General features: G+C 49.7%; 1 protein-coding gene across 1 annotated transcript in view; it reads left to right on the top strand.

Annotated features, from left to right (window-relative positions):
• The window catches only part of LOC119180282 (meteorin-like protein), a 74,645-nt gene that overhangs the window by 13,687 nt on the left and 46,308 nt on the right, over positions 1-14,650 (top strand). The window contains exons 2-3 of the mRNA XM_037431436.2: positions 6,071-6,338; positions 7,411-7,600. Of these exons, the coding sequence (XP_037287333.2) occupies positions 6,071-6,338; positions 7,411-7,600 (458 nt within the window). The remainder of the gene's footprint in view (positions 1-6,070; positions 6,339-7,410; positions 7,601-14,650) is intronic.

The raw sequence follows: 14,650 nt of genomic DNA, 5'->3' as shown, positions 1-14,650 counted from the left end.
GTATTTCGCGTTGTTGCTATAGGCTCCCTTGACGAGCATAATCGTCTGCCAGGCCCACCCAAGTCGTCGTCTGTTCGCGAGAAACAGGCAGCCGTTGGCGCTGTTGCGCGCGACCTTGTTTCGTCTGCTAGAGGCGACAGAAAAAGAGTAAAGAAAATAACGCGTGGTGGCAGTGTATATAGGCTTATACATAATGTGGTTACTAAAGTTGCCGGCATTTCCGGTCGCGCCCGCTCGCCTTTCTCCCTCTCTGTTTGACACGTACTGCTCAGCAAACCAATCGCGTCTATTCCTTCTCAGCGTCGTCTGCTCGCGCCGTTGCATGGCACGCGCGTCTGCTGTAGCACACGTTGTACAGATGGCACGCAAAGCGACACTGGAGAGGGAGGGAGAAAGGACGAAACAATTGCTAACAGGACGCGCTTGTGAAACTACAAACACGCGCATGGCAGCAGCTTCCTCGCCCAGCCACATCCCGTTTGCCTAATAACATGGCGGCCAATGGTCTCCCATTCTACACTTCGGGCTATCAAGAGCAGACGACACAATACAGTTTGCGAAGCGAGGTTGCAGATGTGCAGTACGTGTGTCCTAAGGCAGTTGCAGTTGCAGACATGACATATTAAAAGCAGACGACACGCTACACATTACGAAGCAATGTTGTAGACGTACTTGTGGGATCCACTAGCAAACCACACGACGAGAGTTCCCCTAGTGAGGCTACCGACGATACTGCAGACAGTATACAGACGACGCGTTACAACCCACGGAGCAACGAATAGTGTGCTTGCACCGGGAAAAAAAGAATCAGCCCACTGACTAAACAGGGCAAAGTATTGCAATACAACGAAACTGCGCACGTGCACATGGCAGCTTCATTACTTTTATAAGTGGCATCCCGCTTGCCTAATAACGTGCCGGCCAACGGCCTCTGATGCCGAATTATAGAAACCACGTCTATCAAAAGCATACGAGGCATACGTGTATTAGGACCTCTAGTAGCAGACGACGCGCGGCCGGCAATGATACATATGAAGCTCCAGAGCTACAGCATTGTATTGCTCAGATGAAAAATAATGGCTGCACCACAGTTGCTCACTTTGAGCAGGGACGTTCATTATGTAAATGACCCCGTATGTTCTGCCCTGAACGCCGACTTCCCCCTAGCTGCAATGACTGCGCGTTCGCCTTGTATAGACACAAGAAGAAAGGTCATTCGTCCAGCAATTGGTTGCGGCGTGCACTCATCCGTATAGAATCCATCCCTGTTATCATTTCGGTGCGCATTTATAATCTTCAAGATCATTCCACGCATGCTATTCACGAACACAAAAACCCCACCCCTCCCCTTCGAGTCATTGCTTTTCTGTACCAGACGATGCGACTTGTGTGTCGTCTGCTCTGTGCTAAAGACGACCTCTGCAGTTGCGTGAGGCCGTTCACTTATCTCTCTATCTAGTACATTATAAACAAACCGGAGAAGGACCGTACAGTGAGGGACATGCTGGAACTTGTCACGGTAAAATAATTCCGTCTTTTTTATTCCCGTCATGGCCGAGTGAACACTAGAGGAGGGTGGGGGAGTTTTGAAAAGTGAAAATATGTGTATACAAAACGAACACAGGTGTGCGTCTTCTTACGGGGTGGGGGGAGGGGGGGTATGTGCCACGTCATGCGTTGAGCGATTTCTTCTCTTTCGTCTCGCGTGCGTGACCGCGGTAAGGTAATTGCTGCGTGGAACGGTCCGAGTCCTCGCGCCAGTAGAGCCGACTCCAGGTGCAAGCTCATCGAGAATTCGTACTGCTCATAATAATAACAGTATTCCTCGAGAGTGGGCGCTGGTCGTAAGAAAAATGAAATCATGGCTAACATTTTGCTTTTATTCAGCCTTGAAAGTTTGAGTTTCCGCTCGGTTGGTTTTTGTGACCAGCAGTGAAAAACAGATGTTCACCGACGTAATCCGACTTGAAATCGTCTTGCTGACGTGAATAAGATTAACCTACTGCTGCAGTGACCTTTGAATGCAGTTATGGAGCCACGACAGCATGTAAAATTGTCATGCATAACAGACGCCAAAGACAGCGCTATGTGTACTTCTGTTCCTGTACCTTCACACAATGTTTCAAATTGAATACGATAATCAGCTCATTGCATCCGGTCATGACTGACGAGGGTTTGTATTTTAATGTGAAGCAGAAACGCGCCTTCAAAGCAGGGCACCTTGTAGCCTCCATATCAGCACTTGTATTCACAGGTTGTCTCCTGCTTCTCAGCAGAGAGTGGCTGAGCCACAACGGACAAAGAAGGAAGGTTTTTCAAGCTTGCAATTTGACAACAGCCAAACGTTTGGCGTGCACGTTCATGCGTGGTAATCGTCGACGAACGCAGCTCACGGATTTGCGGACGCTGCGGAACGCACACCTGCAAGCCTTGCGTCTCAGAACGCCCCCATATTGTTATAACCCCGGCGTAGGCAAGAAGCCTCCGCCTTTTGACACTAGCGTGATTGCGAAGGAACTTGCAGTTGCGCTGCTGCACGTTTTACGACTGCCATATAGAGGAGGAGGAGGAGGAGGAGGAGGAGGAGGAGGAATAAATGAGGAAGGACAGGGAGGTTAGCCAGTTCTCAGACCGCCTGGCTACCCTGTACCATATAGAGTTTACCACAATGCTTTGGGGCTTCGATTGTTCCACCACCATGGTAAAGGAAAAGTGGGTAGCACATGAATACCATAACATTGATTTGCGCATATAGTCTTCGCGCTTGCGTCTTCAAACGCTCTTTTGGCTTTGTTTATTGTGTCCTGGACATTGTTTTTTATGAGACTACGGCTCGTTATGAACCTAAGGAGCTGATGTTGATTAGTGAGCCTACAACGATTAAGGTGAGGAAATGAATGTGCTTAACTTTCGCTAACTTCGTCCTGAAGCGTCGAAGTAACAGCCGAACAAATGAATCTTGGGTAAATCTGTGTATATTACCCATAATTCTTCGCAGGCTTCGCAGGCTTAAGCGTCAATGTGCCTTGCAGCCCCTGCAGACTCAATAGTGCCACATTGTATTATTATGAAACTATAACACGTCAATGAACGAGCAAACGTGTACGCAAATACAACATGGACAAAAAAGAGCAGTTATGTTAAAGCATCGGCTGATAAGATATGGGTAGAGCCTCCGGAATCCCGGAGCAGACGACATAAAATGCGAAAGCAAGCAAGCATAAAGCGCTGGGCCTTGGTATCCCTGATGTCTTCCGCGGCCTCTTGAGGCGCGCAGCTGCGCCATATCTGTCACGATAGCGCCCTTCTCAAAGGCAGATAGGGCACTGCCGATAGCGAGCTTCCGGTCGTAACAGTGCAGGATAAAGTGTCTGTGTACTGAATATACGGTGGGGCGTCATGTAATATACGGGTCCCTGCTACGCTGTATAGCAATGGGAGAAAATATTTTGATTGTTTATCGAGCAGAATTTGTATGGGAGACATCTGTCGAAGAATGCAAGTAAATTTCGTTACGGTACTCCTCAGAACGTCCTGAATAGATCCAACTAGCGCACATATATTTCGACAGTGATTTAAACGCGCACAACAGCAGACTGCTGTTGCCGGCAGTGGCGCCCACAGGCCACAAAACTTGATTATGTGAAAACCCACAAAAGCGTGTTTGTACAGACGTTAGCATGGCAACTCAGCAATCACGTTCTTACTTCTGCATCGCTTAATCTGGACAGTAGGCGCCATATTCGTCAAACGCCGTCAACGCTCGTTTGACGATATCGTCTGCTCGACGCAAGGTCGCTGGCAGACGATCGCTGAGCGAATGGCGCTCACGTTTTATTTTTCCTCTGTTTCAATCACGTGCGCTATGCTCCAGCCGGCAGCAGCAGGCAATCGGGCTTCACGCAGCTAACCCCCCATGGCGACTGCGCTGACACTAATAGACGGCAGGTGTGCATCCTGGCGTTACCGAAGAGCGCCACTTTCTCTTTCGCCGCACGTATTTCAATCCGAAACGTCGTCGACGAAGCCTGTGTACGAGGAAGGCTTGAGGGGCGGCAGGCACTGAACCGTCGTGGCGGGGCGGCTCTACCCGACACGCGACCGACATGGTGCCTGCGATGACGCCATTTTTTTTCTTATGCTTTCATAGTGGAGACAAGAGCAGACGCCACTGGCCGACAAAGGAGCAGACGACCACTTGCGTATACACAGTCACCCCCCCCCCCCCCCCCCTCCCGCTCAATTCGTGGGGACACGACCGCCATTAAAAGGGCGACACGACCGGTCAGAAGAACGTATCAAGAGCAGCGACAAACAAACAACGCATTTTTCATCCCGCCGGAACCGGTCCTCCGTGAAAATAGTGGCCGTCGCAGCAGCCTCCATGTAGCTTTTCTTGCTCGTTCTTCGCAGACGACACCGAGGCGACTAGCAGACGAGAGTGTAGCAGACGACGTTGGCGGCAGTTTTCTTTTCGCAACGGGCCAATCAGGCTCCGCGCGTGGCAGACGCGCGTCGCCGCCGCCATTTTTGATGCCTCCACGATGGCAATTAGGCGTAGCGGGCAGTCCTGGATGCCGGATAGAGAAGGAGGAGGCGATTGTATGCGCGTGTGCGAGAGAATGTCTTGCATGTAGGCGCGATAAAACCCGTTCGGGGTGTATTCCGTTTTACACAAGGAGCCTCCACGCGACTCTGCGTGTCTTTTCTGTGTATATTTGGGGGGACACTTGCGGGTAAATTCGTCGCTCAAGCGTTCAATTAGCGTTCGCGCCGGCGTCGCACGCGTGCTCGTTTGCTTTTTTTTTCCAATTCCTCGCGGTAGCGCTCAGTGCGCTGTTGTTGGCTTGATCAGAGGTCGGGCTCATCGTGCTATGGGCCGTTGCGAATTTGCGGCCTTGGCGTTAGATTGGCTCACTTCATACTGGCCGTGTGTGCGTGCTTAGTCGCGCCAGAGCTTGGCGCGGGCGAGAATTGGCGAGGCAGGTCTTGAGGCAAGGTCGCGTTTCTTCCTCGACGCCTAAATAACGGGTTGTTGAATGTGTCACGCCTAAGCCAACTCCCCCCCCCCTTTTTTTTTCTTTTTTTTCACTATAACTCGTTTATAACTACGCTAGCGTGCGGGCGCCGACATGACCGTGTTGGCGAGTTTTGCACGTCCGTAAGCAGCCTTCTATGAACGGCTTTCTTGGAAAGTGAGATGACGGTGTGGAACGTATAGATCCTGTCTCCTCCCTCTTATCGGTTCGTTGTGATTGTTAGTTTGGGAGAATGCGTATAACTATAGAATCCCACGCACTCTAGGTTGCGTGGGAATAGGCTGTTACGTTCAATAACAGGGGATTGTTCAATCATTCGGTGAACTTAAAACATGAGCATGTGTGAATAGAGCGAATTTGCTAAACAGGAATATCTCTTTGCACTGCTCTTACGCAATGACAGGATGATAATAACTTTCGAAGCCAGCATAGTTTCGCGAGGTGTTGAAAGAGGTGGTTCTGGCGTAAAGTGAGCTCGAAAAGTGGTATGCTTCTGTCTGCATAACTAGCTCGAAAGTTGTGCCTGCTGGCTCAGTGAGGTATAAGATTTCGATTGTGACGACAGGTGCAGTAGTTTTGGAGAAGTAAATAAAGAGGAAGAGAGAGAACGAAAGATGAAGCGTAGTGATACTGCTATTAGTAGTGTTCCCCTGTACGAGAATACGCAACAAATTAGTTTTATAGGTCTGCGAGGCTAATGAACTTATTGATAATGAAGAGGCTGTGCCTCTTTTGGAAGCTGGACGCTTGTAATGCGTCTCTGCGTTCCATTGGCTCATCTGCGTCTCATTGGCTCATCTGCGTCCCACTGAGACAGACGCAGGCGGACAGACTCGCTCGCTCGCTCTTCAATGATTACTGTAGAGTTTAGCCCATGGCCCAATGGCCTAGCAGGGCCATGATGGAAAGCGATGTTGTCCCCCGTTGGCATTCATCGCATGCGTGAAGCCGTGTGGTTTACATTAGAAATATTCCCCACTGCTGCGAATCCTGACCTAATTTTTTATTGCCTCTTTGGTTCCTTTTTCCAGCGGTCTTGGGTCCTCGGACGCCTCGTCGTCGAGGTCGTCGTCGCAGCGCTGGCTCAAGTCCCGGTCCGTCGTGCCCGTGTACCTGCGCTGCGACCAGGGTCGCGTCACCTGGAAGTACCCGCGGGGAGCCCTGCGCGTCCTGCTCCGCCTCGGCGGAACCGGAAACGGGGGCGCAAGGGACTTCCGGGCCTGCGTCAAAATCGACGCCAACTCGACGGGCGCCGCGGTCCACCTGGAGGGCCACCGCAAACTCATTCCTATACACAAGGTCAGTGGTGTTTAGTGTACACCATGCGAAAACGTTTACCTGAGTTTCAATGGCACCTGAGTGTTCGTCATGGCGAACGTCCATTCAGAAGTATAAACGAAAGCTGAATTTTTTTCCCGACTCTTTGTTCAGTGCAAGCGAATGAATGCAACAGGTGATTCGGTTGGCCCAGTAAAGCGTGGGATACATTAACTGTTGTCTTTAACTGGAGTGTAAGTATTATGACTTAAAATGAAATGAATTAAAGTGGGCGCTAAATAAATAATTCTTTCTTTCTTGACGTCCCAAATTTTGGTGACACGTGACGTCGTGAAGACCTCATATGACATGATTTTTGTGCCAATCGTGCTGACGCCGACGCACTCACTTGATTACTTGATATGGTCTCTCAGACATAGTCAATGGCTCGAATTATGCATTAGCGTTCTTTTTGCGCGACGCGTAGATACAGCGTTCACCATTGGGCGCGTTTTGCATGAGACCGTTGGACGCGCTTACACCATTTCTTGCAGGGCACTGGCCCTTACAAGGCAGACAGGGGCATTCTAGTATTAATTTCTAAAAGCCTTTTTTTTGGGTGATAGGACATACGCGATCCAGGAATATTGCCTGATGGTCGAGGGCTCTTCGCCGAGCAGTCGACGCACTGCCGAAATAACAAAAACACTATACTAGTCTTGTGTAGTCGTCTGTTCTTGGCTAAATGGATTCATATTACTTGCGAACACGCATGAGAACACCAAAGAAAGAGACAGGACAACCGCGATAGACTTCAATTAAAGTCTGCCTGTTGTCCTGCCTGTTGTGTCCGTGTACGCATTAGCTAGTAGTAACATGGAAGCCTTCATTCAATACCAATATATATCCCAGCTTGGTGTATTTACCAACTTTAGCTAAGTGCATTCACGAGTTCTTTGCTATAACGCCGAGCAGTGTCGAAAAGCGACTTGACACAGCTCCGACAGGAATGTTATAAAGTGCATTAAACATCAGCTTCGACAGCGCACAGCTGAATAGTCGAGCGTCGTGATGCACGAGGCGTTGCCCTAAAATGGCGTCCCCACTCCCGCAGGGCCGATCGGCGCCGCGCGTAGCAGACGACGGCGAAGTGCGTCGCTGCTTCACCTCTTACAAGGGCCAGGTGGCGCTCTTTCTCGAAGCCACGCCCGAGACCAATCACCTGCTGAGCAGGGACACCTTCCGGCTCTGGTACCATCTCACGCCGGTGATGTCACAGCGGGACCTGGACGACGAACTGGCCGGTGAGTGGGCACGCCACACGCTGCTTTTAGGCGCGAGAATTCGTGCGCTGCTGTACCGTATTCACTCGCAGAATTCCTGCACTGGATAGACTTGACTGTAGTTCCCTTATGTTGAGTAATGAAGGCTAATGTCCTGTAGATTATTTTACGTTGGGGTTTCAGTGCCGCCATGTTGGGCTGCGAACCTTTATGTTCTGCGCCTTTAGCAATTAACTTAATGAACTGTGCTACGGTAGGTGCATAAAAAACGAAAACAGTTGAGTTTCTGCATGCGATGTTCCATAGGCTTAACAATTCAGATCTTAATATACAAAAACAATAAAACTTTGACATAGGAGATCAAGATGGCGGCGCCCGATATGTCTGGGGTAAAATCATCTATATGAGTCAACGTTTTACCAATGTTGCTTGACTGAGCAGGTGCTAACATGCTGGCTATTCATAAATGTTGGCTTATTCTGACTATACGTTGGCTACTGTTGACTAATTATGGTCAAAGAAATGGCGGATAATACCGAGAATTGCAAAATTTCTCCATTGGTCAAATCTGCTTGGTCCATGGGACTGCTACGGCCTCTCTGAGTCGCTTAAAATGCCACCGTTACTAAATTTCATAATATGGCAGAATTTCGACACTGTCCATAAACATAACAACCCCACTTATTGATGGCTGGCTAACAGATGTATGTTATTGTGGCCGTATGCGGGCTATTGTTGTCTAAACAGGGTGGACTGATAATACAGGTTGCTAGGTGGTTAGCTATTGGCCGATGTTTGTTAGTGTTGTTATATATTGGCCACATGATGGCTGCCGTCGGCTATTCGCTGCCCATATATCATCCTTTTCACAATCTCGTTCTATAACGATTGCGCTTCCTACCAATCAAATCTTATTCAGTCTTCCCTGGCACGCACTTTGCGTCTTCTGCTCGGCTGGTACGTTTGTGCGTTCGATGGCGTCCTGTCTCACGCTCGATGCCAAGCCCGTTCCGATTGCCTGCTTGAGAACCAATACTCAAGGAAGCATTTCTTCTTTCCCATGGTCGGCCAGTTTTAATAATTGCTCGATGTTGTTTGTCACCCCCCAAGAAACACGATGAAACAAATCTACGAGAGGTTGCAAAAGATGTTGCGGGAACCGTGGAAATTTGGCGGTATGACGTTTTAATGCAGCGAAGGGGGGGGGGGGGGGAGCTGTTCGGCGTGCTAATACGCATGCACGGCTATTGCGGGACGTGACTGAAAACTGCATAGGTGCGCTTTACTGCGCGGTTACTTCCGAGTCCCGTAATTATACGCAGCTGGTTCGATTTTCCTTTCCACCGTAACCTTCGTAAGTTACCGCGCGCGGGGATAGTTGGGTATAGTCAAGAAATTCTCGCGAAATCGCGTCGTGGCGAGACTCCGGAAACGAGCCTCAACGTTCGCGTTGTCGCCAAACTGCAGTCATGCGGATGAGCTACGCAAGTGGTCTCTCGTTAACGATTGTTACTTTCTGAACTCACCTGCCAGGTGTTCTTGTTGTGTGGGGCTCAACATCTGACCCGAAGGTTGCGGGTTCGATGAAGGTGCTCGAGGCCCGCGAACTTTGATTTATGATGACGTTAAAGAACGCCAGATGACTGAAATATCCGGGGTTGCTCCCCTACGGCGTCCCTTGCAATTATATCGTGGATTTGAGGCGATAAGCCCCCAAAATTGTTATTAGTTTCTGAATTCGCCGCAATTTGCGGTTAATGACTTGTTGCAGATGAGTCGTGACATGAAACATCCCCTAACACGTGTAAAAGCTCGTACCAAAAACGAAGTATTGCAAATATCGTCCCCTTGACCTCGTAAGTGTACACTTTGTTTGCTCTCGGAGTCCCAGCAATACGCTATACTGCTAAAATAACGCTCGTTTGATGATTCTCACCGGCCTTTCGGAAGAGCGAACGGAGACTGTGCTCAGACATGGTTAGCGAACCCCGTTTGAGTACTTGACGGACGCTTTTTATGTGTACTTCCGCCCTCGCTCAGCCCATTGTGCAAGTATGCTTCTTCGTTGCAAGTGCTACTACGCTTTCTATTTACGTTGCCAATTAAAGGAACCAGGTGGATGTTCTAGGTTCGCGATGGGGTTTAACTGGATAATACCACGTCCACCCCGTCGCACCAACTTATCTGGCGCACTTGGAATCAGGCTTGTAGCCAGGAAGCGGGGGGGGGGGGGGGTTAGTTTGAAACGAATGGGCGTTTTTTACCGAGGAAAAATAATAATAAAAACTTTTTTCAGGCATTCAGCAAGTGCCCTCACCCCCTAAAAAGTTACTGACTACGGGACTGCTTCCTAAAAGGTAGAGTCGCCCCAGAAACGCGGTATACTGCTAAAGTAACGCTCGTTTGATAATTCTCAACGGGCTTTCAGAAGAGCAAACAGAGACTGTGCTCAGACGTGGCCAGCGTGCGCCGTTTACGTACTTGACGGCTGATTTTGTTAGTTATCTCGCGCTCAGCCTCTTGTACAAGTTCGCTCCTTGGTTGCAATTAAGTGCTACGCTTTCCATTTGCGTTGCCAATATACGGAACCAGAGGGGTGTTCTAGATTTGCGATGGGGTTTAACTGGATACTGCCACGTCCACCCTGTGGCACTATCTTGAATGGCGCATTTACAATCAGGCCCGTAGCCAGGAGATAGAAGCTCTGCCCCTCTCCCCCGAAAGTGAGACGTTTTGGGGTGTTTTACCGAGGAAAAACAATAAAAATACTTTTTTTGCAAGCATTCAGCAAGTGCCCCCACCACCGAAAAAAACATTTCTGGCTACGGACCTGCTTCCTAGCAGGTAACGTCGCCTCCTGCTATCGAATCTCACTTGCTTGTCCCTGTCAATCTGTCACTAGTGGGACGCGAAAATACGTCAGCCTTGCGAAATTGTATTCGCTTCCGCGTACTACATCAAACTTTCCCCACAGTCCGGCCGTATGTCCTTCCTTGCCTCAGAACACCGCGGCACCAAGAACAGAAGTGTCTTTTTCCCAACCTGAGTGTCATCTTTCCGCCCCAATCTTCGACAACAATCCTTCTTTTTTCCTTCTTAACTCGGGAGTCGACGCCAGCTTTCCGCATATGCGAATCTTATTTTCATCTCGCGTATAGGGTCGATTGTGAGCGAACCACCTGAGTGTGTGCGGCCTACCGAACCACCGGGAACGAGGAACATGATTGAGAGCAGACGGCGGGAGAGGATAGAAAGAAAAAAGATCGCACAAAGGCGTCATCTCGTGCCGTAGAGACGGCTTCAGTGACAAGAAAGAAAGACGCCAGGAGAAAACGGGCCTACTGGGAAAAATGTACAACTTGAAGACGAAGGCGAACCGACGGCGCTGCCGCCACGTTAGTCCTAGGGTCTGCCCACAGACTGTACTTGTCTCGTCTCGGCAGGGGCGTTGGCTCAAAAATGGAGTACTGGCGCGCGTGCGCTGTCGAGTCTTGCGCACGTGCCGCGCATATTCGTTCAGCTCCCCCCTCCTCGCTCTTTCATTTTGGCGTCGTAGCTTTGGTAGGTGTTCTGTGGCAGCTTTCTTATTCGTCTGAACATCGGACACGTGCGCGCAGCGGCCGCCCTTATTCTTCTTCGTCTTGTAAGACCTCTTCGCTGCTCGGGGCGTTCGGGTGACTCTTCGGTGCAGGAGGATTATACTTCTTCAGCAGAGACCGAACGCAGCCACCGGGTGGGCATGTGTTTGCCGTCGCGGGGGAGGGACGGGCTGGTTGATCCGCCGCCGTCGCTTCGCAAAAGCCTCTTCTCCATGTCCCGCAAGCGCAGTTCATAACAAGCGTACGAAAGAGGAGAAAGAAATGAGGCTGCGGCCACGGTGCAAGCAGGCAGGCATCAAAGGTGGTCGCGGCTGCTGTGCCGTAGAGAGAACGTCTACATGGGGATTTCGTTCCTAGAGGGAGAGGGTTTTAAGAGAGAGAGAGAGAGGGCACTGCATCGCTAAGCAGTGCCTTCTTTTTTACGTTCCGAGAGGAGGCGATAAAGGGAGGAAGTTACAAGCAACCAGAGAGATGAAACAAGACGAAAAAGAAAAAAGAAAGAGTTCGCGGGCCGCATCGAGGGGCGTCGTCGGTCGTTCAAGTCGTATGTGCGCACGCTCATCTGCGTTTTTAGGAGGGGTCCTTTCGGCCTTTAGCCGAGCCACATCGGCGTGCCTGCCTTGAATGCCCGTTGCGCTCGCAGGGGTCAGCTGTGTTGTGTTGGGGTGCGGTGGTGGCTGCAGCTCGTGTGGATGGGGCACCGCTGGTGCTGGAGGAGAGTGCACTGGCGTGGCCGGTCTTCGTCGGTGCCAGGATGGGGCGGTGGTTGCGCTTTGCGCCGGTTTTGAAACCGCCGGCAAAGTGCCGCGGTGAAAGACCGGCCGACGGCCCTTTCTTTCTTTCTTTCTTTCTTTCTATCTTTCTTTCTTTCTTTCTTTCTTTCTTTCTTTCTTTCTTTCTTTCTTTCTTCGTGCCATTCTTAATGTAGATCTCGAAACTGTTTGGAGGCCCTTGTACGGTGTTGTAATTGTCGCTTGCAAGATTCGGCATCTCGCGCGAATCGTCTTGCAGAGGCATTTCTCCCGCAGTGAGGGTAATACAGACTGATAAGGACGATGATGATGAAATGAAGAAGCTTCACTTTAGTGAGCTGCGTTGCTCTTATTTTCTGTTTGTTTTCATATCGGGAGGCTTTTGTGTGGTTGGAGGGATGGGGATTCCCAATTCTTGCACCTCTGCAATCTCCCGTTAAAAACTCATCTCAAACTCCCATATGTTAGGGGCTTTTGATTCCCCGTTGAGAGTACTATAAAAACAGCGTATATCCTGCTTAACGTACTTATCTCGCTAAATAATTTATCTTCTCCTGCGCTCCAGAAGCACGTGCGCCGATTACATCGGTGTGGTCCTTGATAATCCTGATAAGTGAGAGAGAAAGAGAGAGAATGAAACATTTATTGCTGATAAATAAGTCGATATAGTGGTTGCGCCTCCTAGTCCGGAAGACCATTGGCTCTTCCTGCCGCTGTCCGGGCTCAATCGACCAGGGCCTAGCTGGACAGAGTCGCCTCCCACTCGACTATTGTAGGATTATATTTGGCCGATATACCGGGATTATTAAATGCGAAGCATTTCTTAGCGAAGGTCGGTGACTTTGAGCGTATCTATCTATCTATCTATCTATCTATCTATCTATCTATCTATCTATCTATCTATCTATCTATCTATCTATCTATCTATCTATCTATCCGCTTACGTTTGGGTGCTCTCGTGGTCACCCCCTTAACTTGGCGTGAACGTATAAATTAGCATGGGAGGGTAAAATGATTTGACGAATATGTCTCGCTAGTCAAGACATTAATAATGTCACAATCCTGTCGCGTACGTCGTGTCAAACACTTCCTGCCAGATAGTGGCACATACCCGCGCGCGGGTATGTGCCGCTGGAATTTTGGTATGTGCCACCGGTGATTGACACTGAGTATCTACCAAGGAACGGTTAGAGCACACATAGGCAATTTTAACGCGCGAGCGTTAAGAAATACCCGACATTGGTTGCATCGATCCGGCGAATGCAAAGAATAAATGCCATGGTCCCAGCTGGAATCGAACCCAAGCATTCTGCGGGGCAATGAAGCCTTTTACCACAGAGCTACGCCAGGTCTCGGAACTACTTTTCAAATAGACGCTAAACTTCGTGAAACGTCAACAGTGGTTGCAGTGCTGCCTACCCAATTTTATAAACATTACATATTTACTCCTTTATTACAGCCATCACGTCGGGTTAACGACGATTGTGGTTCGTTGACATGCGCTGAGGTTGGTCTGTGTAGCAGTGTCCAGGGCCAGCATCCTCGCAAGCATAAGCGCTTCATATCAACTTCTGCAGAGCTGCCTGCACAATTTTATAAGCATTACTATGTACTCCTTTGATAGAACCGTCACGTTGGGTTAACGTCGATTGAGGTTAGTTCAGCTCTAATATCAACGGTGATTTACCGCTTTGGAGGCTATCGACTCCGATTGACTTACCTTCTGCTGTAGCGGGGGAAGTCGTTGGGAGTCAGTGTACAATTCAAAGAATCAGTGAAACATTGAATTATGCCTGTTTACTTGTAACTTGCTTTGAGTTGCGCATTTCGGTCGTTTTCAAAATGATTGAACGGGAGCTGCATTTAATCAAACTTGGGAGTCCCTCTCAAAACACTTCTCGAATTTCGTCGAGTGGCACTTCAAAGCCAGAGCCTAGGGGATGTGGTTCTCTTCGCTTCGAGTCTACTGCCAGAGCACGCTGTGTGAAAGTTTGACTTGGCTCAAATTCATCCCTTTTTCATAGATTCAGCGACCTCCGCTTACTACTCAACGTCGCTTATTATTTTTTTTTTCGTAAAACGATCGACTCACATGCGCCTTAAGACAGGGACATTAACTTTATCACAACCAAGAAAAAAAAACAAGTTTTTTAGAGCAGGGTGATCAGATGAAATGTCGAAATAATCCACGACGTTCTTCGTGTATACTGTTCCCTCTTCCTCGGCCTCACATTTCGAATCGCTTATATATATAAAGCCGATCCGAGTCATTTTCTTCCCCTCGCCTAGGTAAACAAGCGAGTCGAGAAGAAGTGCCTTGACCTCGATCGGCTAAGCCAACTGCTTCGTATGTGGCTTCGCAGAACGCACCTCTCTTCGATCACCGGCTTCCCTTGTCGTCCTCCCCGCTGGGGGCAACCTTTTTTACGCAACGAAAAAAAAAAAAAAGCAGACTGCACGTAGCAGACGACGGCACCGCTTCGTCTATCCGTGCGGCTGGTCTCGGCTTTGCTTCACGAAGAAGGGGTGCATTTCTTTCACTTTGGCTTTGATCTTTGCTCCTGGCTGTTGCTTGCGGTTGGCACTGCGCCGTGTAGCGCCGTGCACCTTGCGGTCGACCCCGTCCCGGGCCGTCCATCGGTCCCTTCTTCGGGCGCGAGCGGCGATTCGCTGGCGTTGCCTTGGCAGGGCTTGGCTTGGCTTCGGGGCCAGTCGGAAGA

This window comes from Rhipicephalus microplus, chromosome 7 (genome assembly GCF_043290135.1).
Source record: "Rhipicephalus microplus isolate Deutch F79 chromosome 7, USDA_Rmic, whole genome shotgun sequence".
NCBI lineage: Eukaryota > Metazoa > Arthropoda > Arachnida > Ixodida > Ixodidae > Rhipicephalus > Rhipicephalus microplus.
This window is presented reverse-complemented; position numbering and strand designations above follow the sequence as displayed.